General features: G+C 45.4%; 1 protein-coding gene across 1 annotated transcript in view; it reads left to right on the forward strand.

Annotated features, from left to right (window-relative positions):
- LOC144694703 (slit homolog 1 protein-like) overlaps nt 1-23,299 on the forward strand; it is a 191,135-nt gene that overhangs the window by 119,699 nt on the left and 48,137 nt on the right. Inside the window, exons 6-9 of the mRNA XM_078565291.1 lie at nt 3,223-3,294; nt 4,326-4,397; nt 12,482-12,645; nt 18,688-18,835. Of these exons, the coding sequence (XP_078421417.1) occupies nt 3,223-3,294; nt 4,326-4,397; nt 12,482-12,645; nt 18,688-18,835 (456 nt within the window). The remainder of the gene's footprint in view (nt 1-3,222; nt 3,295-4,325; nt 4,398-12,481; nt 12,646-18,687; nt 18,836-23,299) is intronic.

Genomic DNA, 23,299 nt, shown 5'->3' on the forward strand with positions numbered 1-23,299 from the left:
TACTTGTCGCAGGATTCCCAGCCTTTGACCAGCTCTTGTAGCCACAGTATTTCTATGGCTGGTCAGCTCAGTTTCTTGGATTCCTTGAGATTTTGTCACATGGTCTCTTGCATCTCTCCCCGCCCCCCACCCCCCTCCTCACCTCACCCCCCCCCCCCCAAACCTCCCCACCCCTCCCCAGTTAAATAGCCTTTTCCTCTTATCTCCGATATTTTTACAATTAATGAACAAAGATGTTCAAAGAAAATGTAAATGAAACAGTCAAAATACATCGGATACAGATTCCTTGTGTTGGGGGTATATATTGCCAATTTTGCCCTATACCAGGACAGTTACAATGCCAACATTAGCCCTTCTCCCTAAACAAGAACCAAAACAAGACAAAATCAATGTTTTTCCCTGGGAAGAGTCAGTGGTCGTTGGCTCAGAGATTAACTTCCACCCTATTGTAATCATAGACTGAGCTGTATGCTATGGGAGGATTAAATCGATGAGAGTGATCTAAAATAAGTAGCATTGTTTGTCAGTCAAGAAGGTCCATTCTCAATAAAAAATGAGAAAGCACTGTCTACCTCTTTGTCCTCTCCATCAGCTTCTTTCTCTCTTTGTCTCCAACATTACTCCAGCCCCGACTCTATCTCTCTGAACTCTGCATCTCTCTTTACCTGTCTCTTACTCTATCACCATTTTTTAACTTCCTCTTACTCTGCCTGTCTCCATTCTTCAGAGTTGGGGGTCTCTGTGATTCCCTCCCACTCTCTTTATCCTTATTTCTTATAGTCTCTCAGGCCTGAATTTTCACACAGACGGAGAGGTTCTCCGTCTTTGTGAAAATGGTGCCAGAGTCCCGAATCCAGGAGTCATGCCCCTAGACCCGGTCCCCATCATTTTCACGGGAAGAGGGAACAGTGGCAGGTCAAACTTTGGATATCCATGGTTCACGGAGGCAACTGCACATGTTAAGGTGCAGCCGCCTTCACTCTGATCTGATTTTCACAAGGAGGGAATGGGGAATACGCATTGTGCGCATTAGACTTAGTAGGAGAAAGCCTAAACTTATTGGATTCTTTGGAGTTGTATGGTGCCCTTTGGGATTGTCAAAAGCAGACATGATTGGGTGTCAGAATTGGATAAACTCAGTGGAACTGTCAAGGGAACTGTCAAGCTGTTAAGGGAGCTGGCAGAGTGAGATGTCAAAGGAAACTGGCAGAGTAAGATGTCAAAGGGAGCTGTCAAGCTGTTTAGGAAGCTGGCAGAGTGAGATGTCAAAGGGAGCTGTTAAGCTGTCAAGGCATTTAAATGTCCTGCCCTTTAAATATTTGAAAAAACTGGCTGCAGAGCTGAAAAAATCAGTGCTTGTTATTTCACTCTGTCTGTTGACATAAGCCTGAAGGCTACCATTATAAAATTAGAGCTGTCTGATTTCACAACCCATCATTGTCACATCGGGGTGCCTGTCAGTTCACTGTCTGATTGACAGGTCCAAGTGCTTATGAAGTCTTCGAAGTGGGACTCCTGAGGTCTTCCCATCAGTCACCATGGAGGATGTAAGGTAAAAGGGTGGTAGGTGGGGCATGGGTTGGCATGAGTTGGCACTAAGTTGGCATAGGGGCTGTAAAGAGCCATGGGGGTGGGTGGAAGAACATAGGTTGACATTGGAGGGTATGAGGGGCCATGGGGTATGAGTGGGCACATGAGATGACATGGGCTGGCATGAATGGGGCATGGGGAGTGTGAGAGTTGAATGCTGCAGGACTGTTTTTCGTTTGATTCTTTTTCTCAACGCTGTAACTCCTGCCAATGCAAGATGGCTGCAGACAGCGTTTGCGCAGAGGTCAATGACGTCATTAGCACGAGACACAAATCCACCCTCAGAAATGGAGACAGCTTCTTTTCAGCAGTCTTCAACCTTTTAACAATGAATCCTATTTTACTGCACAGGTATCCCCAAAATGGTTTATACCAGGAAGGAAACATAACAAGGCCAGGTGGACCATCCCTCTGAACTCATTAAATGGCTGGCCTGAAATGTCAAGCAATTCCAGACTTCCTGAGCCCTGCAGCGGGAGGGCACTCAGAGCGCGGGCATTTCCCTGTCTCTGTCTCTCCTACTTTCTCTCTCTCTCTCTCTCCCCCCAGCCATTTCTTTTGATATTTCATCTTTTGATAAATTTCTAAAAAGACACCAACATGAAGTGTTCAGTTTAATTGGGGGTTGGGGGTGAGGTTGGGCAGATGGATGAGTCCCGCTTGCCACTTGCCCTTTCCAGCCCTGTCGGTGAGGTTTGGGTTGAGCTGTGGATGGACGGAGTGTGAACTTGATGCTGCCGACATTGTAGTATTTGCAATTCCCTGCTGCACGTTGCCCCCTGTAAAGATGGAGGCCGCGCATACAATTGCACACGCGCGGTGTTGGCCGCAAAACGCAGCCTTTTTCCACAGCTGGGACCAAGTGCTGGAGCACCGGGTTGGGCCTGTGGCCCTGCCTGCCTCTGCACCCAGCAGCCCCTCTGGACGCCTGCACACGTTTCCCCGGTGGGGGGGGGGGGGGGGGGGGGCGGGTTTGACTCCCACAAAACCCGACATCCCTGGAACAAAAACCCATACTTCTGCGGGGGGCGCACCTCCTCAGGAGTTGGCCTTACAGAGCCAGGAGTTCTCCCAACCCCTGCGCACCCGATACTAGAGCGAAAACTCAGGCCTCCAATGTCTGTGGTCTTTTTTTCTGTTTACCTCCTCCAATCTCTGTCCAGCTGTCTCTTCCACTTTCTGCCTATTTCTTCCACCCGTTTCCGTTTCTTCCACTCTCTATCTCTTTCCTAATCTTTCATCTGTCTTTCCCATTTTCTAACTGTTTCTCCCGCTCTATGCTTATCTCCCGCCTTCTGTTCACCTTTCCCGCTCTCTCTCGCTTTCTGTCCCTCTCTCCCTCTAGTATCTGCCCCTTGCTCTCTGCCTACGTCAGGTGATGAAGGGAATCGAGGGGAATTCAAAAACATTGATGGTAAAGATTTTTTTTTTAAAAACAGAGCCCATTTAAAGAGGTTTCCGCAAAGTGAGGCCAAACTTCAGAGCAGAACATCAGTGATCGAGAGAAACCTTCATAGATTTCTTCATATTCTAAGGATTAGGGTCTAGTAAAGATAATATTTAGGTAAGGGGCCTGTCGTCTGAAAATTTATGGCCTCACTGCTTCAATATTCCTTCTCTCTCTTATAACAGGCAGCTGGATAAAAATCAAATTACTTGCATTGAGGAAGGCGCATTCCGAGCCCTCAGGAGCCTGGAGGTTCTGTAAGTCTTCCCCAGCTTTCTGTTTATGTAGCAGTTTGTTTGTTGGTTTGCTCTGTCAGGTTCCCTGTGGACCCCACCCTATGAAACATGAGGAGCACTCAGTTGATTCATGCATCTGGGATGTTAAAGGCTGCATCTAAACTCCTCTCCCAAATATCATCTTTGTGCAAACCCAGGAAGGACAGACCTCAGCGGGAGATGGTGTTGATCGGTTGGTCGTATAGCCACCTGAATCTAACCCTGGTTCTAATATCCTTTAACTCTGGAATTTTGCATCTAAAACTCTTTACTCTCTTTTCAGCTTGGCTATCTCAGAAGTTCAACTCACTAATAGTATAGTCCTTCAGTTAACCAGTTTTTTTAGCCACACACACAAAATTTCAGCTGAATCCTGCTTTAAAGAGGAGTTCTCTGCCCCCAGCTGGCTCTAAATTAAAGAACTAAATCTGCTTGCAACAGAACCATATGCAGAAAAATGACTCTCCCCCCTAATAATTAACTTCTTCATGACCCCTCTTTATATTGTTTGTCTCCCAGGCAACTTGGTCATATGATCTGTTACTGGAAGCAAGGTGCATTACCAGAAATCTTTCAGACAAACTTAGTTCTTAAAGGGACCATCACTTCATACAATATAAGTTTTTTTTCCCCAAAAGCACATGAGCCATCACAATTGAGTCGAGTACTCTTTTAAAAAGTACCTGGATCTGCACCTTAAGTGCTGTAAGCTGCAGTGCTATGGGCCGGGTGCAGGAAGGTAGGATTAGAAAGGGCACCTGGATGTCCTCGGGCTGGCATGGACAAGATGGGCCGAATGGCCTCCTTCTGTGCTGTAACTTTTCTATGGTTCTATAGTTCTATGGTTCAAGCGTACTTCATTAGCTCTGAAGCACTTTGGAGTGTCCTGCAATCATGAAAGATGCCATAGAAATGCAGTATCTTTCTTTCCCAAAAAAGAGGAGAGAAAGTCGATGGATGGGTAAAATAAAAGAAGGGATGTTATTTAATTGTTTTTGTATCACCTTTTCCAGGACCCTGAATAACAACAATATCAGCAGTATCCCTGTCTCCAGCTTCAATCACATGCCAAAGCTTCGCACCTTGTAAGTACTACACTGCAGAGCTCTTTAAGTATCACTCCTCAAACATTGATTTTTGTATCGTTCAATAACCATTACAAGATAACAAGAGATGACTTTAGCAAGGACAGATGTGTGACAAGTGTAAACACAGTGACTGTCAGGAGCATAGAAGGACTCTGGGAAATGGGAAGTGGCTCTAAACCCAGCTAGACAGAATTATAAAAGGTTTACAGATGCTACGAAAATTGGTACTGTGGCTGATGGAATGTAAACCCGTGGACTGCAGAAAGACATCAGTGCACTGGTCGGGTGGGCAGAAAAATGGCAAATGGAATTCAAACCGGAAAAGTGTGAGGTAATGTACTTGGGGAGGATGAACAAGGCAAGGGAATATACAATAAATGATAGGATTCTGCAAAGCGTAGAGCGACAGAGGGACCTTGAAGTGCATGTCCACAGATACCTGAAGGTGGCCAGTAGATAAGGTGGTTAAGAAAGCATAAGGAACACTTTCCTTTATTAGTCAAGGCATGGAGTGTAAGAGTAGGGAGGTTATGCTAGAACTGTATAAAACACAACTTAGACCACAATTGGAGCACTGCATATAGTTCTGGTCACTATATTACAGCAATGATGTGATCATGCTAGAGAGGATGCAGAGGAGATTTACGAAGATGTTGCCGGGATTGGAGAATTTTAGCGATGACAAAAGATTGGAAAGGCTGGGGTTGTTTTCCTTGGAATAGAGGAGGCTGAGGGGAAATTTAACTGAGGGAGATAAAATAATGAGGGTCCTTGATGGAGTGGATTGGGAGGACCTATTTCCCTTATTAGAGAGATCAACAGCCAGGGGGCAAAGATTTAAAGTAATTCTTAGAAGGATTAGAGGGGAGATAAGGAGGATTCTTTTCACTTAGAGGGTGATGGAGGTTTGTAACACTGCCTGAAAGAGTGCTGGAGGCAAAAACCCTCAATGTATTTAAAATGTACTTGGAAATGCACTTGATGTGCCATATCCTATGGGGAAGTGGTTAGCTCAGTTGGCTAGATGGCTAGTGTGTGGTTCAAATTAACCTAACAGCACAGGTTCAATTCCTGTTCTGGCTGAAGACCTACCTCCTCACCCCATCCCTGAAAGTGGAAGGCAATGGCAAACCACCATTGACAAAAGCTACCAAGGTGAACAGCTCAGGGTGAATCATCAGCCAGACAGTCAACAAAGGACCTGCCTTCAGGTCAGAGCACTCATGGAGGATGATGAGGCTACAGAACAAGAGCTAGAAAGTGGGATCAGACTGGAGCAATCTTTTTCAGCTGGCATGGACACAATGGGCCGAGTGGCCATGCAGGAAATGTCTCAGTTTCTCTGATTCTGTGGGTCATCGGTGGGTGAGTCACCAGCTTTGCTGTAGCTCAGTGCCTGCTTAAGGATTCCTGGCTTAGAAGGAACTGAGGATTCACATACATAAATCATTCAAGGTTAATCATTCAGTGTCAACAGACAAGATGAAAAGCATATAACAGTGCAGATTTAAAAAAAAGCTTAAAAAGACTTGTATTTCTGCAGCATTTTTCACAACCTCAGATTGTCCCAAAGCCCTTTACAGCCGATGAATTACTTTTTTTTTGAAGCATGGTCACAACCAATTTGTGCGCAGACAATGACCAGATCATCCGTTATACTGGTGTTGGTTGTGGGGTAAATATCGGCGAAGACATTGTGGAGAATTTCCCTGCTCTTCTTCAGAATATTGCTCCAGGATCCTCGACATCCAACTGAGAGGGCAGACAGGGCCTCGGTTTAACATCTCAGCTGAATGACAACACCTCCAACAGTGCAGCACTCCCTCGATAGCACAATATCAGTCTAAATTTTAGGCTCAAGTTTCTGGAGTGGGTCTTAAACCTACAACCTTCTGACTCAGAGACAAAAGTGCGACTCACTGAACCACAGTTACAGTATTATACGGCTTGATTTAATGACTCCGATGATATATCCTCTGAGACAAACTTCCAATGACAACTGGAGGTACCTGATTTTATAAGTCAGGGCACTTACTTTCCCAAAGGAATAAACACTCAATTTTACTGAGTTCCAAGAAAACGTATATACCTTCCCCTCCTCTTCCGTCCAGTGTTCAGTTTCCCCACCCTTCAGGTCTTTAGTTGTAAGGCAGGGGAAAAGAGACCCCAACAAGGGTTAATAAATAGATCAGAACCCAGCAGCACTGAGTGTCTAACCAATAAAATAACCCGTGAACATTCCCGCCAAGTTGGGTAGGGAGTCATGGGCCTGAATTTTTCCCACGTTGGGCAGGCCCGGCGGGAGCGGGCGGGGGCAGTCGGGAAGCTGACCGCCGCCTATGATTGGCTCCGCACCGCGATTTTACTCAGGTCCATGCCCGTCGAACGAAATATCGCGATGATGCATGGTGACGTCAGGACACACACCCGACTTCATTGCGCATCATTTTACTTTCCGGAGTGTCGGGCGCATGCCCGCATGCTGAAGATAAAATTCTGGCCACGGGAGGCGGTGGTATTGTCACTGGACTAGTATTCCAGAGACCCAGGGTAATGCTCTGGGGACCTGGGTTCGAATCCCACCACGGCAGATGGCGAAATTTGAATTCAATAAAAATCTGGAATAAAAAGTCTGGTGATGACCATGGAACCATTGTCAATTGTCACAAGAACCCATCTGGTTCACTAATGTCCTTTAGGGAAGGAAATCTGCCGTCCTTACCTGGCCTGTCCTACATGTGACTCCAAACCCACAGCAATTGGTTGGCTCTTAAACGCAACTGAGGATGGGCAATAAATACTGGCCTAGCCAGTGATGCCCACATCCCATGAACGGATAATAAAAAAAGTGATGAGGCCAGCAGGATGGCAGGAATTGCCAGAGCTTTCAACTGTAGTTCTTTACTCTGTATCTAACCCCTGTGCTGTACCTGCCCTGGGAGTGTTTGATGGGGACAGTGTAGAGGGAGTTTTACTCTGTATCTAACCCCTGTGCTGTACCTGTCCTGGGAGTGTTTGATGGGGACAGTGTAGAGGGAGTTTTACTCTGTATCTAACCCCGTGCTGTACCTGTCCTGGGAGTGTTTGATGGGGACAGTGTAGAGGGAGTTTTACTCTGTATCTAACCCCGTGCTGTACCTGTCCTGGGAGTGTTTGATGGGGACAGTGTAGAGGGAGCTTTACTCTGTATCTAACCCCGTGCTGTACCTGCTCTTGGAGTGTTTGATGGGGACAGTATAGAGTGAGCTTTACTCTGTATCTAACCCCATGCTGTACCTGTCCTGGGAGTGTTTGATGGGGACAGTGTAGAGGGAGCTTTACTCTGTATCTAACCCCGTGCTGTACCTGTCCTGGGAGTGTTTGATGGGGACAGTGTAGAGGGAGCTTTACTCTGTATCTAACCCCGTGCTGTACATGTCCTGGGAGTGTTTGATGGGGACAGCGAAGAGGGAGTTTTACTCTGTATCTAACCCCGTGCTGTACCTGCTCTTGGAGTGTTTGATGGGGACAGTATAGAGTGAGCTTTACTCTGTATCTAACCCCATGCTGTACCTGTCCTGGGAGTGTTTGATGGGGACAGTGTAGAGGGAGCTTTACTCTGTATCTAACCCCGTGCTGTACCTGTCCTGGGAGTGTTTGATGGGGACAGTGTAGAGGGAGCTTTACTCTGTATCTAACCCCGTGCTGTACATGTCCTGGGAGTGTTTGATGGGGACAGCGAAGAGGGAGTTTTACTCTGTATCTAACCCCATGCTGTACCTGTCCTGGGAGTGTTTGATGGGGACAGCGAAGAGGGAGTTTTACTCTGTATCTAACCCCATGCTGTACCTGTCCTGGGAGTATTTGATGGGGACAGTGTAGAGGGAGCTTTACTCTGTACCTAACCCTGTGCTGTACCTGCCCTGGGAGTGTTCGGTGGAGACAGTGTAGAGGGAGCTTTACCCTCTGTATCTAACCCCGTGTTGTACCTGCTCTGGGAGTGTTTGCACCGACAGTGGGTGAAACATGTTGGAATTTAAGACAGAGATGAGGAAATTTTTTTTCTCTGAGAGGGTAGTGAGTCTTTGGAACTCCCCTCCTCAAAAGGCTGTGGAAGCAGAGTCCTTGAATATTTGTAAGGCAGAGCTAGATAGATTTTTGATTAACAAGGGGGTGAAAGGTTATTGGGGGTAGGCAGGAATGCGGGGTTGAGGTTACAATCAGATCAGCCATGATCATATTGAATGGCAGAGCAGGCTCGAGGGGCCGAATGGCCTACTCCTGCTCCTAATTCGTTAGTTTGTATGAATGCGCTCTGGTCACCAGCACTGATTTTCCTCATCTTAATGAGCAGATTTTCTCAGAAATTTAAAAAGTATTTATAAATCCATCTTTAAAGCCATTGATTTGAAATTCAATTTGCCCACTTTCAACTCAGCAATCCTTTCTTACTTATATTATCCTAGGGATTTGAAATGTTCAAATCACCTGCTGTAAAGTCAGTAATTGGTCTGACCCACATTGATTAAATATGTAGTTTTTCAAATGGAAATTTAATTTAGACTGTTACAACCTCCTGTGTGCAGGGTCACTCTCAAAAGCAGGTAAATCCCCAGGTGGGAGCACTGCAGAATCTAGCGAACCAAAACCCTTCCTATTCACTGTCATTGTATAAAACTCTAATTGAGAAAACCACTTGTCACAATCTGATCTGTCCCCTGAGGAACGGTCACAGGACAAGATGTCCTCTGATCAGGTGAATTAGGGTGTATAGTCAGTGCCCATGAAACCCCAGCAAGGGCAGAGCCTTTAGGAGAGGATGAGATCCAAACAGATGTTTGTGTGTGTGTGTGTGTGTACGTACACGCATGTGTGTCTGTGTGTTCTTGTGTGCATGTGCGTGCACGCGTACATGTGTGTCTATATGTGTGTGTGTGTGTGTGTGTTTGTGAATATGTGTGTGTATGTGTCTATGTGTGTGCGTGTGTGCATGTGTGTATGTATGCGTGTGTGTCTGTATGAGTGTGTGTGTATCTATGTGTGTGGTGTGTGCATGTCTGTGTGTGTGCATGTGTCCGTTTGTGTGTGTGTGTGTCTGTGTGTGTGTATCTGTGTGAGTGTGCATATCTATGTGTATGCATGTGTATCAGTGGGGGTGATTGTGGGAAGGGAGAGGGTGAAGGAATTATTCTTTGCATTTACAGTGTAGTCTTGTCCTGCGTTTTTTTCTTGGTCTCCCTTCTATCTTTCAACAACGAGACTGACTCTCAGCTCGTTCTCTAACATTCAGCACAATGTTGTTCACTGGGAGAGGATCAACAATTGCAATGTCAATCTTGCAGTTCTACAGTGAAGCAATCTACAGGCCAGGAACAATCCCTGTACAGTCGAGGAGGCTCTCAGTCAATAAACACAAACACTGTTATTGAATAGTACAGTGATTTCAGGAGGGAGAGGGATTCAAAGCAGATGAGGGAGTTGGTTCCATTAAAAAGAATCATGCAACGCTCCACATCTTATTTTCACAGCATTGCTAGTCTCCAAAACCTTGTCCAAACATATCATTATTGTCTCTCCCCCTCTCTCTATTTTATTTGATCCTGCTAGAATCAATTCTCCTCCACACTTTCCTCTGTTGTTCCAAGGTGTTAGCTATGTCTCAACAATATGACTCATGTCTCTGGGTCTGGAGATTGTGGATTCAAACCCCATTCCAAAACCCGGAGAGCAAAATCCAAACTAAGGGAGTGCTGCACTGTCAGAGGTGCAGTCATTCAGCTGAGACACTGAGGTCCCTGTTTTCCCTCTCAAGTGGGTATATTTTAAGGAATAGTAGGACCATTCTTGCTGGTGTCTTGGCCAACATTTATCCCTCAGCCAACAACTAGATGACAGATGACCTGATTATTTATTTGATTGCTGTTTGTGGGTGATTGCTTTGTGCAAAGTGGCTGTCGCGTTTCCTACAACAGCTTGAACTTGAAAAGTACTTCATTTCCGGTGATGCACTTTGGGATTTTCTGAGGTTGTGAAAGGTGCTATAGGAATGCAAGACTTTGTACCTTAGCTGCAGAATCCCAATCCTACACACTCATCCCTCCCTGCCTCAGTATCCTAACCATGTTGAAATATGCACTTATCTCATTATTTTCTATCCTGAACATACTCTTTCCAAAATACTCAAAAATGTGCAGTTCCTTACGTCCTTCAGTCCTACAGTCCACAGGCTTTTTTTTAAACACTGAAGCTTAGCATCACTTACATCCTGAATAACCTTGATTTCGTATTTTGACAGTGTCCTGAACTATGGACCTTGATCTTTCACCTAGATTCCACAATCATTAACACAAACCCTCACATAGCAGCGTGCTTTACTGGAAGCAGTAAATTAACCTTGAGATATTGACAATGCCAGAGGACGTCCCATACTGAGGATGGGTAATTAGTTTCAGAGCTTTGCCTGCAGGGCAGCACGAAGAGGTTGGAAAGCTGACCTAATCATATTATATTGATTTTGCCGTCTCGTAATTTGGTTCACTGGTCTCTCCGGACTTGGCATGCTGCTTGAATCTCCCATCCCCCTTCCTCAGTGTCTGTGACTCTACCAAGACAGTAAGAGCTATAAAACTGCCATGAATAATGAGGTCTGTGCACATACTTACCCTCTCTCTCTAACCAGTACACAGCCAGGAGCAGTCAACTCTCAGCCAGTAAATTACTATTTTTACCTGAAGACATTTATTTTTTCTTAGGGTTCTACAGAAGTAACTAGCAATCCTCTCATGATATACATATATAGATCTAATCATGTCTCTCAATTAGCTCATTAGCTATTCCTGGCTGTATGATTGTTGGCTCAAAGCCTGGGGAGGGGGCATCCAATTTAAGTAGCGCTTCCCTTCCTGTGACATCACCGGAGCATGTGACATCACCAATTCCTATGACATCACCAAACAATGTCATTACCAATTCCTATGACATCACCAAATCATGTGACATCATCAAATCCCCTGACATCACCAAGTAGTGTTAGCCATGGTTCTGTGGGCTGTACTCTCTCCTCATTGTCAGAATTTTGAGAGTTCTAAAACCCATTCCAGAAGCTAACAATTCCAGGCTGACACTCCAAGTTCAGTACTGAGGGAGTGCTGCACTGTCAATGGTGCCATCTTTCCAATATGATGTTAAGGCGAGGCCCTGTCTGCCTTCTCACCTAGACATCTCCATGGCCCTATTTTGAAAAAGAGCAGAAGAGTTCTTCCTGATGTCTTGGGCTTAAATTTACCTCTTAGCTAACATCAATAAAAGAAGATAAATTATCTGGTCATTATCATATTGCTGTTTGTGGGATCTTGCTGTGTGCAAATGGGCGGCTGAATTTTCTACATTACAATATTAGCAATGCTTCATAAGTAGCTAATTGGCGATGAAGCACTTTGGAATGTCCTGAGCTTGTGAAAGGCACTATATAAATGTAAGTTTTTCTTTCTTGATATAGTGAGAGAGAAAGTCCAGCATTCATTTTTGCTCCACACCATCAAAACCCCCACCCCCACCCCCCACCCCCACACCTAAAACACATTCTGGGGTACAGCTCTTTAAGTGCGGCCTTGTTTCCAGTGTTGAGCATCTGTTCTTCCTGGTGAGCTGAAGCTGTGGGTTATAGGTGGGCTAATCAACCACAGAATGCGTCATATTAATTAGTTGCCAATTAGTTAGTCGCCAATTAGTTAGTCTCAATTCTGTCTTCCCATTTCACATTTTAGCAGAGATCATTGTTTGGGGAAAAGTGGCCATTGGGAGTCAGTCTTCATCTGGAGATGAATGTTGTTGACGGAAAACTGTTTTCCTTTGATAAATCAACCTACAGTTAGGTTGGAGTTTTTATCATGGTTTAGAGACACGGACTGTTCAGGGGAACTATTGTGGCCTTTTTGTCACATTTGTTACACGTTCTGTATTGGGACCTTTCCGAGTGAGAGCGACTATTTAATACCAAATCGGGTACGGTTCACCGCTTGGTGCCCGCTGGGTGCTGGGCTCAGGCTGCTCAAACTCTTACTGGCTGAGCTTCAGCGGTTCTTTGTATTTTTGCCCCTCAGTCGCCTGCACTCCAACCACCTCTACTGCGACTGCCACCTCTCCTGGCTCTCCCAGTGGCTCCGTCAACGCCCGCAGATCGGGCTCTTCACGCAGTGCACCGCGCCGCCAGACCTCCGTGGGCTCAATGTGGCAGAAATACAGAAGCACGAGTTTTCCTGTACAGGTGAGTGTGTGTGGTTTGAATATGTGCTGCGTGCTCGGGGCAACGGGGCTGTCGACGGAGCAGCTTTAGCGGGTTGTGTAAATGAGGGAGTGGGACCCCATGCGGAAGTAAGTGCGCAGCAGCAACCGAGCTGGACATGGTCGCGTTGTGAAATTAAAAACAGAAAACGCTGGAAAATCCCAGCAGGTCCAGCAGCATCTGTGGAGAGAGAAACACAGAGTTAACGATTCAAGTTTGTATGACTCTTCTTTAGAGCTAAAGAGAGGTAGAAATGTGGTGGAATTGATACGGTTTAAGAGTGGGTGGAGGAGTGAAGCAAAAAGGAAGGTCTGGAATAGGTGGGACTAAGAGGAGCCCCACGGACATTAACTCTTGTTTCTTTCTCCACAGATGCTGCCAGACCTGCTGAGATTATCCAGAATTTTCTGTTCTTATTTCAGATTTTTAATTTTGCTTTTATATTATGGTAGCGTTGTGGTTCAGTTACTGGTGGAACATGAATTGGAATGTTACTACAGTAGTTTCAGAATCTGAGCTTGTACATTCACAGAACCCGACACCACAAATGGTGGCCATTTGGCCCATTGTGCCCTTACTGGCTCTTTGAAGGGACTATCCAATTAGTCTCATATTCCCTATAGTCCTGTACATTTTTTTCTTTTCAAGTATTTATCCAATTCCTTTTTGAAAAGTTACGATTGAATCTGCTTCCACCACCCTTTCAGACAGCACGTTCCAGATCATAACTTGCTGTGTAATAAAACTCTCCCCATTCTCCCCTCAGATCCTTTTGTCAATTATCTTAAATCTGCGTCCTCAGGTCACTGACCCTCCTGCTACAGGCAACAGTTTCTCTTCATCTACCCTACCAAAACCGTTAAGATTTTTGAACACCCTGTTCAATCCTCCCTTCTGTGCTCTAAGGAGAACAATCCCAGCTCTTCCAGTTCTCTCCACATAATCGCAATCCCCCATCCCTATTCACATTCCAGCAAATCTCCTTTGCACCCTCTCCAAGGCCGTTACATCCTTCCTAAAGTGTAGCGCCCAGATTCAGAGACAATACTCCAGCTGAGGCCGAACCTGTGATTTATAAAGATTTAGCACAGTTAAAAAGAACGAAAGTATAAGTCTGGTAAAAAAAGAAAGTGACCATTATGATCATTATAAAAAAAAACCAACTATTTCATTAATAACCTTCAGGGAAGGAAGGCTATGAAGAGGTCTTGTGGTGCAGTGGGTAATGTCCCTGCTTTTGAACCAGAAGCATTGAGTTCAACCCCAGGACATGATGACCAAAGAACGTGTGTGCGTAACACGGCCAAACAGGTTGAGCATCAGCCTGTAAATCCTTCCAGCACATGCGAATGGCAGGCGGTAAGAGCAGGAGAGATTCCTGGTCAGCCATGTGATAGAAAGAAAACTGGAGCCTCTACCAGCACTATCCATAGCTCCAGACTACAACGTGCCTGTAATAATGTATGTTACCCCAGCAACACAGACTCCTTGTGGGACTGGTTGGCTGGATTGTCGGTGTAGATCAGACTGGTGCCAACAGCAGGGGGTTTGATCCCTGTTCCGGCTGGACTGGATGCGGGACCTGCCTTCTTGCCCCACTGGTGGTAGAGATCGTAGCACTTTGGGTTGTACTTGCTTTCGGGCAGAGAACTGAAGAAGAAGGAAACTTGCTGTTCTTCCCCCGGTCTGGTCTATATGTGACTCCGGACCCACATTATTGTTGGATGATTTTTAACTGCCCTCTGAAGTGACCTAGCAGGGCAGTCCGTTGTATCAAAAAACTGTCACCATGGTGGCCCACCACCACCTTCTCAACTCAACTAAGGATGGGCATTAAAGGAGACCTTACCAGTGCTGCCCACACCCCGAGAATAGTTTTTTTATATGATTCATTCATGGGATGTGGGCGTCACTGGCTGGGTCAGCATTTATTACCCATCCCTAATTGCCCTTGAGAAGTTGGTGGTGAGCTGCCTTCTTGAACCGCTGCAGATGAAAAGATGAAAGATTGTGTTGTGTGGGGATGTGTGTGTTTTGGAATGATCGACTTACTCAACTATGTTAAATCTTCAATCGCCATCCATCCCCCACCAGTCTCTCTCCGTAAAGCTCACATGCACATGTGTACACCTACGCACAACAGGGATAAAATATATATTCTCCAAGTGTTTTTCTTGTTGTGTGATTGATGATTACTGAGTCCAAATGATAGTCTGTAAAGTCTGCCCTTTATATCTCTGCTGGGTGCTGGCCTCAGCTGAACAAATAAAAATTCTACTCTCGCTGCACAGACTATGGGGCCTATATTTGGAGACTGACACTGCACAACCCATTTTCACCCCATTTCAGTATCTCACATCTTTACTCTGTCTAACCCCGTCCTGTAGCTGTCCTGGGAGTGTTTGGTGGGGACAGTGTAGAGGGAGCTTTAATCTGTATCTAACTCCGTGCTGCACCTGTCCTGGGAGTGTTTGATGGGGACAATGTAGAGGGAGCTTTACTCTGTATCTAACCCCGTGCTGTACCTGTCCTGGGAGTGTTTGATGGGGACAGTTAGAGGGAGCATTACTCTGTATCTAACCCCGTGCTGTACCTGTCCTGGGAGTGTTTGATGGGGACAGTGTAGAGGGAGCTTTACTCTGTATCTAACCCCATGCTGTACCTGTCCTGGGAGTGTTTGATGAGGACAGTGTAGAGGGAGCTTTACGCTGTATCTAACCCTGTGCTATATCAGATGAAGTGTGCATATTGGAAATAAGGGCCAATAACCTGTGCTCCACAGTGTTCATTAATAATGTGTTAACCTGGGTGCGGAGAAGTTGAAAACATTGCATGTGGATGCTAGGCGTGGTTACTGAGCAAGGGAGCCCAGTACCTCATCCCGAGTCTGTCCTTCTCTCGTGGCCTTGTTGAGTTCGGTTGCCAGGAGCTGTAACATCAACTGAGTCAATGCGCCTGGGCTGGGGAAAGCCAAAAAATAAATCCAGTCGGGGTTAATACACCTGATAGATATCGAGAATGATTTGAATGTCAGTTGGAATTGCATGTGATTCCCCCACAGTTGAATAGTGCAAGAAATTAGGCCACCTGTATGTGGTAGAATTGTGCCTTGGGCATTCGCAACATTATTCAGCAGTTGGAGCCCTTGCTCTCGGAAGAGGAGAGGCAAACATTAGGACGAAAGGTATTTAATAAATGACGCTTCTTCTAAATGGTATGAAATTGTCAGGAAATGGCACTTAGGTTTGACTTCACATACCACATCCACGTTTCTTAATTGAACAATGTCGGGCCCAGAACATATGATCCTGAGCACTCACAAACCAAGTTGAAAGCACAGGTGAATATGTCGGAATTATTTCAAGGTGACAGGCAGAACAAAGTCAAACTCCAGTTCTGCCGAAGAGCCATGAGGGCTCGAAACGTTGACTGATTTCTTCTCCGCCGATGCTGCCAGACTTGCTGAGTTTTTCCAGGTAATTCTGTTTTTATTTTGTTTTGGATTTCCAGCATCCGCAGTAGCTTTTAGCTTTTTGTTTTTATCAAACTCCCGATGGGTATCATGAGCAGCAGATGAACTCGCTCCTTCAGGCTCATTACTTCAGCTGCACAAGGTGTTGGCCTGTCCGACTGGACCACAGGCCACAGAGAAGCCGACTGACTGAATTCTCAGTTTTAATTGCTCTCTCTCTCTCTCTCGCTGCCTCACTCCCTCTGACCGATGCCTGAGATTTACAAGCAGCTAGTGGGTGGTAACCCTTGGAAATAAACCCAGAGGCACTGGTCTCCGGGGAAATAAGGCAACGTGATTTAATTCAAGTTCTGTTTTGAATCGTTGATGCCTTTTGATGGACCCCAGCACATCTATCGGGTTATGGGGGAGGGTGGGAATAGAGAGAGCTGAGAGAAGGAATGGGATTGTGGCTGGAGTCAAAGGTTAGATCTCTCAACAGAATAAATTAAGAAAGGAAAGCCAAGGACACGTGCCTTGGCAATAAGTGGACAGTGTAAGCAACAAGTGTCGTTAGCAGCTCATGGAGGCTTGACTAAATAGAGCTTTCTTCAGACAGCAGCACTTATAACTCGATTGCCAATGCAAATTAATGACCCAGGCTTGACTATTCTGCAGTAGTTTCGTACAACTGCTTGCTGGGCCATTTCAGAGGGCTACTAACAGTCAACCACATTGCTGTGGATCTGGAGTCACATGTAGGCCAGGCCAGCTAAGGAAGGCAGATTTCCTTCCCTCTAGGACATGAGTGAACCACAGGGATTTTTAACGACAACCTGGTAGTTTCATGGTCATCATTACTGAAAGTAGCTTTCTGTAATTCCAGATTTATTAATGAACTGAATTTAAATTCTACCAGCTGCCATCGTGGGATTTGAACTTGTGCTCCTACAGCATTAACCTGGGCCTCTGGATTCCTAGTCCAGTGACATTACCAGCACTACCTGCTCAAGTGAAATTAGAGATGGGCAACAAATGGTGACCTTGCCCCCCTCCATAGCCCGTCACCCCCCACCACCCCCATTGTCCACTCAGCCAGTATCTACTATGTACAAAACTATTGAGCCGTATAATAACATTAGAAGTCTACAAGCTGCTCATAAAACTGGCAAAATAAACAAACAGTCATTGAAAAACCACTTCAAAAAACCATAATCCTATTAAGTGGTCATAAAACTGTCATGCTAAGCAAATTGTCAAACAAAACCACTTAATAAAAACCATAATTCTATTAACTAATCATAAATCTATCAAAATAAACAAACAGACATTCAAAAAGCACTTAAAAAACCATAATCCTATTAAATGGTCGTAAAACTGTCAAGCTAAACAAACTCACAGTCCTTTTTACAGGTTTATCAACACCCCGTCCTGCGTTGAATTCATTAGTGGCACTTGGAACTCTGACAAACATTCATAATGAGATTCCACTGCACAACGGAGTCAATAAAACCTTAAAGCATTTGGAATCATTGAAAAAGCTCAACCATTTGTTCAAGTTTGAAACAGAGAAACAGATGTCTGAGCTGCCAGTCAATTAAAAGATTAAATAACAAGGGTCAACTGATACAGTCAAATCTGAATATAAATATTATTCAATGTAGAAGAGTACTCTATCCAGTGGATAATGTACTCTAATGCATCTGAAGGCATTTCCACTTAGACAGTGCTGGTCAATTTAGTGGTCACCTACCTTTTAAGAAAAAAGCCCTATCATCAATTGCTGCATTAAAAACATATTTAACCTATCATATAGCATTACATTATGACATGTGAAGTTGCCAACACCTTTTGGTCTTATTTGTGAAGTGGTTCCTGACTCCAAAACATGGTTCATAACGCATCTGAGCTGGTGCGAACCACAATGCTTCAGAAGCCAGCCCGGCCTCATCAAACTTGCGGAGGGTCTGAAGTGCCATACCAGCGATGCAGCCGGCAATGTTGGTAATGCTGCATGCAGGCTCACTACTACCTGCACCCTATCCCGTGCCTCTAAAATTTGCCAGCGACAGGAATGGGGACGGGAATCCGGAATCGGGCTCTGCCCGCTATGTATTCTGCTGGCCCAGCTCCATTCCAACAGGCAGAGGCATGAAGATCCGGGCCAAGGTCTTTAGGCTGTAGCGTTTAGACAGGGGAGATGCTGAGAAGATGTTTCCCCCCGGTTGTGGAATCTAGAACAAGGGGCCACAGTCTCAGCATTTAGGTCTGAGATGAGGGGAAATTTCTTCACTCAGAGGGTTGTGAATCTTCGGAATTCCCTACCCCAGAGAGCTGTGGATGCTAAGTTGCTGAGTATGTTCAAGACTAAGATCATTAGATTTATGGACGCTAAGGGAATTAAGGGATATGGGGATAGGGTGGGAAGGTGGAGTTGTGGTAGAAGGTAAGCCCCGATCTTATTGAAATGTGGATCAGGCTGGAGGGGCTGAATGGCCTCCTCCTGATTCTGTTTTGTATGTTCTTGTGTTTGGCAGAGCTCACCTTTTATTTCTCGCTTCTTCTGCTTGCAGGTTATTCAGACAGCTCTCGGTCCCAGTCCTGTGGCTTGGCTTCTGGTTCGTGTCCTGCCGTGTGCACATGCAGCAACAGCATCGTCGACTGTCGGGGAAAGGGCTTGACCGCCATTCCCGCCAATCTCCCCGAGACCATCACCGAAATGTGAGTACCAAAGGCACGCGTGGAAAGACCTGGACCGTCTGCCTCTCACCACTTTGGAAATGTCCGATTCACATTTGTGTCTTGGGACCAACATTTATCCCTCGACCAATGTCACCAAAAAAAAAAATTATGGGTCAGCGCTCTTATTTGTGGGATCTTGCTGTGTGCAAGTTGGCTGCCACGTTTTCCTGCATCATAACCAGCGACTACACATCAAAAGCATTTCATTGACTGTAAAAGTACTTTGGGATGTCCTGGGGACATTATAGAAATTCAAGTCTATCTATTCCCCTTTATGTAACTCCAGCTACACAATATTGCTCAATCGGGTTAAATAACTGCTAAGTCCCCCAGGCCAACAAAGCCTTCTGATCCAATTGGATTCTCTGTCTATGCAGAGCTGGTTCAGACACCTCAGAGTTTATGGGTTTGAATCCCACTTGAGAGACTTGAGCACATAATCTGGGCTGACAGTTTGGTGCAGTACTGCAGGAGTCTTGCCCTGTCGGAGGTGTTGTCTTTCAGATGAGTTGTTCAAAGGAGGCTTCGTGTACCCTCGCAGGTGAATGTTAAAAGTTCTTGTGTCACTACCTCGAAGGATTCTCTGACCGATATTTATCCCTCAGCTGATACCTTTAGAACAAAACAGATTATCTGGTCATTGTCACTTCAAAGCAGTCAGACTTCATTGGCTAAGAAGTGCCTTGTGACATCCAGAGGCCATGAAAGGCACTATATAAATGCAAATCTTTCTTTTTTCTCATTGTAGCTGGCGTGTGTGCTGTTGGCCTCAGTGCTACAGGGTGGGAGGGGAGGTGTGAACAAAGAAACCCCACAGGGAGTGGTTCCTGATCACTATCGGAGAGTTATGAGTATGTGGAAGTTGGCAGAGGGCAGAATCAGGCTTGGGGGAGGCCTTACATGGTTGAATAGCCGATATATGTGTCATTATACTTTTGTTTTTGCCTTATTCATTCATGGGATATGGGTGCCACTGGCAAGGCCAGAATTTGTTGCCCGTTCCTAATTGCCCTTGAGAAGGTGGTGGTGAGCTGCCTTCTTGAGCCGCTGCAGTCCATGTGGTGTAGATACACCCACAGTGCTGTTAGGGAGGGAGTTCCAACATTTTGACCCAGCGAAGGAATGATGATATATTTCCAAGTCAGGATGGTGAGTAGCTTGGAGGGGGACTTCCAGGTGGTAGTGTTCCCATGTGTCTGCTGCCCTTGTCTTTCTAGATGATAGATGTTGTGTGACAGAAGCATTTAGCCTTGAGGACCAGATTCACAGAACCTCCATCATGTAAGAATCATTTTTGCATCAATCTCTGTTGCACATCTATTTGTTTTTAAAAGAAAAATAATAATTAGGTAAGAACTCAACATGAATTTGCTCAGCGTGTGTGGGTGGCATAAACAGGACTTGCTTCAGAACCACCTAAGTAGCTCCAAGGACCCCTGTGGTTTATCTCTGCTGATTGCCTGCTGCATAAGTTTTTTTCCCTTCCTTGTGCATTGCAGACTGTTGAGAAATGTGCCAATTTCATTTCCCCATAAAGAAGTGAGTCACACTGTCACGGACAGCTCTGGAGCAAATACTGGGTGTCTTCTGTCGTGTTCAAATGTTCTGTGTTTGATTATGTGTATCTGTTTACTATTGATGCTCACTGTGCTTGATTAGTTAAGCCTGGGTGTGGACTCAGAGCAAAGTACGCAAATCTGTAGAAAGAGATGGAAGTTAGAGCTAGAAATATGGAACAGACATTTTAAAGCACTGTAAATAAAACCTGTAACACACATGGAAACTAGTGTCATTTCTGCATAGCTCCAAGATATAAAATATATAACGCCCTCCTGGCCTTTATGGCTCAACTGCCTTTAGTCAGCTGCAGCTTGCCAACATTGTTCAAACGGGCACAGCTTATTTCTGAGACCCATGGAACTGCACGGCCCTCTAATCTGGTCCCCAGTCCAGTCTCCAATCAGTGCAGAGTTATATTCTCAGATTGTGATCAGAAACAGGACCCCACTCCGCAATCCCCTGACACTGAGGCCAACTACAGATTCATCTGCTAAGACGAAAGAACGTAAGGTCATAAGAAACAGGAGCAAGAGCAAGTCATTTGGCCCCTTAAGCCTGCTCCGCCATTCAATAATATCATGATCGAATTGTGGCCCTAACTCCACTTATCACTCATTGAAATAAAGCCTTTCACAAGGAGCCAAGGCGGGGAATATGAGCTGGCGGGAAGATCTATGCATTCTTACTTGCATGGACTCAATGGGCTGAATGGCCTCCTTCTGTGCCATAATGACTCTGTGACATCTTTTGAATTCTCTATCCCAAAGAGCTGTGGATGCTCAGTCAATTGAACTAAGGGACATGGGGATCCTGTGGGAAGGTGGAGTTGAGATCAAAGATCAATCATGATCTTATTGAATGGTGAGTAGGCTGGAGGGGCTGAATGGCCTGCTCCAACTCCTACTTAAGAAATAGCAGTGGGAGTAGACCACACGGCCCTCCAAGGCTGTTCCATTGTTCAATAAGATCATCACTGAAGTTTCAGCTCCACTTTCCTGTCCTACTTATGTTCTTAGTATGTAGCGAGGGAAAAGGAGAGAGACCGGACATCCCACAATCCCACAAGGAGAGAGTTTGTTAGAGCAGCTGTGTGTTGGGGGGGAGACTTGTGTGCAAGTTATTCACAGGGGTTCCATAGCTCAGAGAGGACAAAGGATTCATCAACTGCTGGTAACATATGCCTGACACACAAAATTTAATCGAGGTGTTCAAAATGATTGAAGGTGTTCTCACAGATCAGGCAGGGAGAAACTGTTTCCAGTGGGCAGGAGGGTCTGTAACCAGAGGATACACAGTTATTGGCAAAAGAACCAGAGTGGGAGAACGAGGAGAATTTGTTTTTACACAGCGAGTTGTTGTGATCTGGAATGCACTGTCTTTAAGGGTGGTGGAAGCAGAGTAACTTTCAACAGGGAAGTAAAAAAATACTTAAGGAAAGAATTTGTAGGGGAAAATGTGGAGAAAGAGCAGGGCAGTGGGACGAATTGGATAGCTCTTTCAGAAATGGGCTGAATGGCCTCCTTCCGTGCTGTAAGATTCTATGATTCTAACTGTGTGTGTGTGGGGGCACATGTTGATCTGTGCAAGTGGCCTCAAGACGGTGAGGGCTGAGGAGGCAGTCTCCATAGGAGATGAGGCCAGATGGATATGTGAGGCTATGTGTGTGAGAATGGGTGGTGATGTCCCTTGAGGTGACAATGAATGAGATGCCAATGAGTCTGTGATGGGCTTGTGAGTGTGTATGAGTTTAGAGTGTTGAGATGGTTGCCTTACCCTGGCAGCACGGATGGGATCATTCATCCGTTTTCTGCACTGGATGGCCAACCTCTTGTGTGCAGCGATATCACTGACCCCCTCTGCCACTGCGTCCCAAGCTGGAGTGGTGAGACTGATGGGCCTCCTGAGGCCAGAGTGGGGGTAGAGGACATTGCAGTGGGCCTTCATGGCTTCCAGAAGGCATCCCAGGGATGGGTTACTGAATTGGGGGGCTGCACTCTTCTTGGTTTTTGGGGCCATGTCTTCACCGGAGCATTATGACTAAACCAATAACAACAAGACTTGAAATTTTACAGGCTGGGTTGCTTATTTGTTTTTACTGTAATCACAATTCTAAAATATATATGGCTGATATTTCCAGAGTAATTTACATGTAAAACAAATGTTTTTCCATAATGTCAGTATGTGTTTAACAAAAATATCATCATTTGACAAGGGTTAATGAAAAGAACAAACTATTTTTTCTCCCTTCCTACCTACTTTCAATTAACCTATCTGGCTTCTTTCCCATTCTGTCTGGGTATTTCCTTCCATTTCCATTAGCCTGGCTCTGCCCTCTCAACATCTCTGACTGTGTCAAACCTGAGCTTTGACTTTGACTACCAACTCCACTCTATGGTTTGGACTGTGACATTGATTGATTTGCCTTAATCAAAGACCCTGACTCACATTGCTCCGCCACTGGATTCTATAATACCAGCAAACTTTCAGTTTCTTTGTAACTTTCACTTTCTTGCTGACTTTCACTTGGACTGTAGGAGGGATTTGAACTATAGGAGGTTTCTCATGCTCTCCCTTTGTCAGACTTCCTCTTTCAAGCAAATTGCCCTTGAACTGAGTGGCTTTCTAGGCCATTTCAGAATCAACCACATTGATTCAGATCTGGAGTCGCATGTAGGCCAGACTAGGTAAGGACAGCAGATTTCCCTCCCTAAAGGACAATAGTGAACCAGATGGGTTCTCTCCATTCTTCACTAGATATGTGAATGCACCTAGTCTCTTTACAACAACTCCAAACACATACTCCTCCTTATCACCTCAATGGTTTTTAACCATGACCTTCTGAACAGCACTGAACTCTCTAAGCCTCATGCCTTGTGTATCATG

The sequence above is a fragment of the Cetorhinus maximus genome, chromosome 20 (assembly GCF_964194155.1).
Source record: "Cetorhinus maximus chromosome 20, sCetMax3.hap1.1, whole genome shotgun sequence".
NCBI classification, from domain to species: domain Eukaryota; kingdom Metazoa; phylum Chordata; class Chondrichthyes; order Lamniformes; family Cetorhinidae; genus Cetorhinus; species Cetorhinus maximus.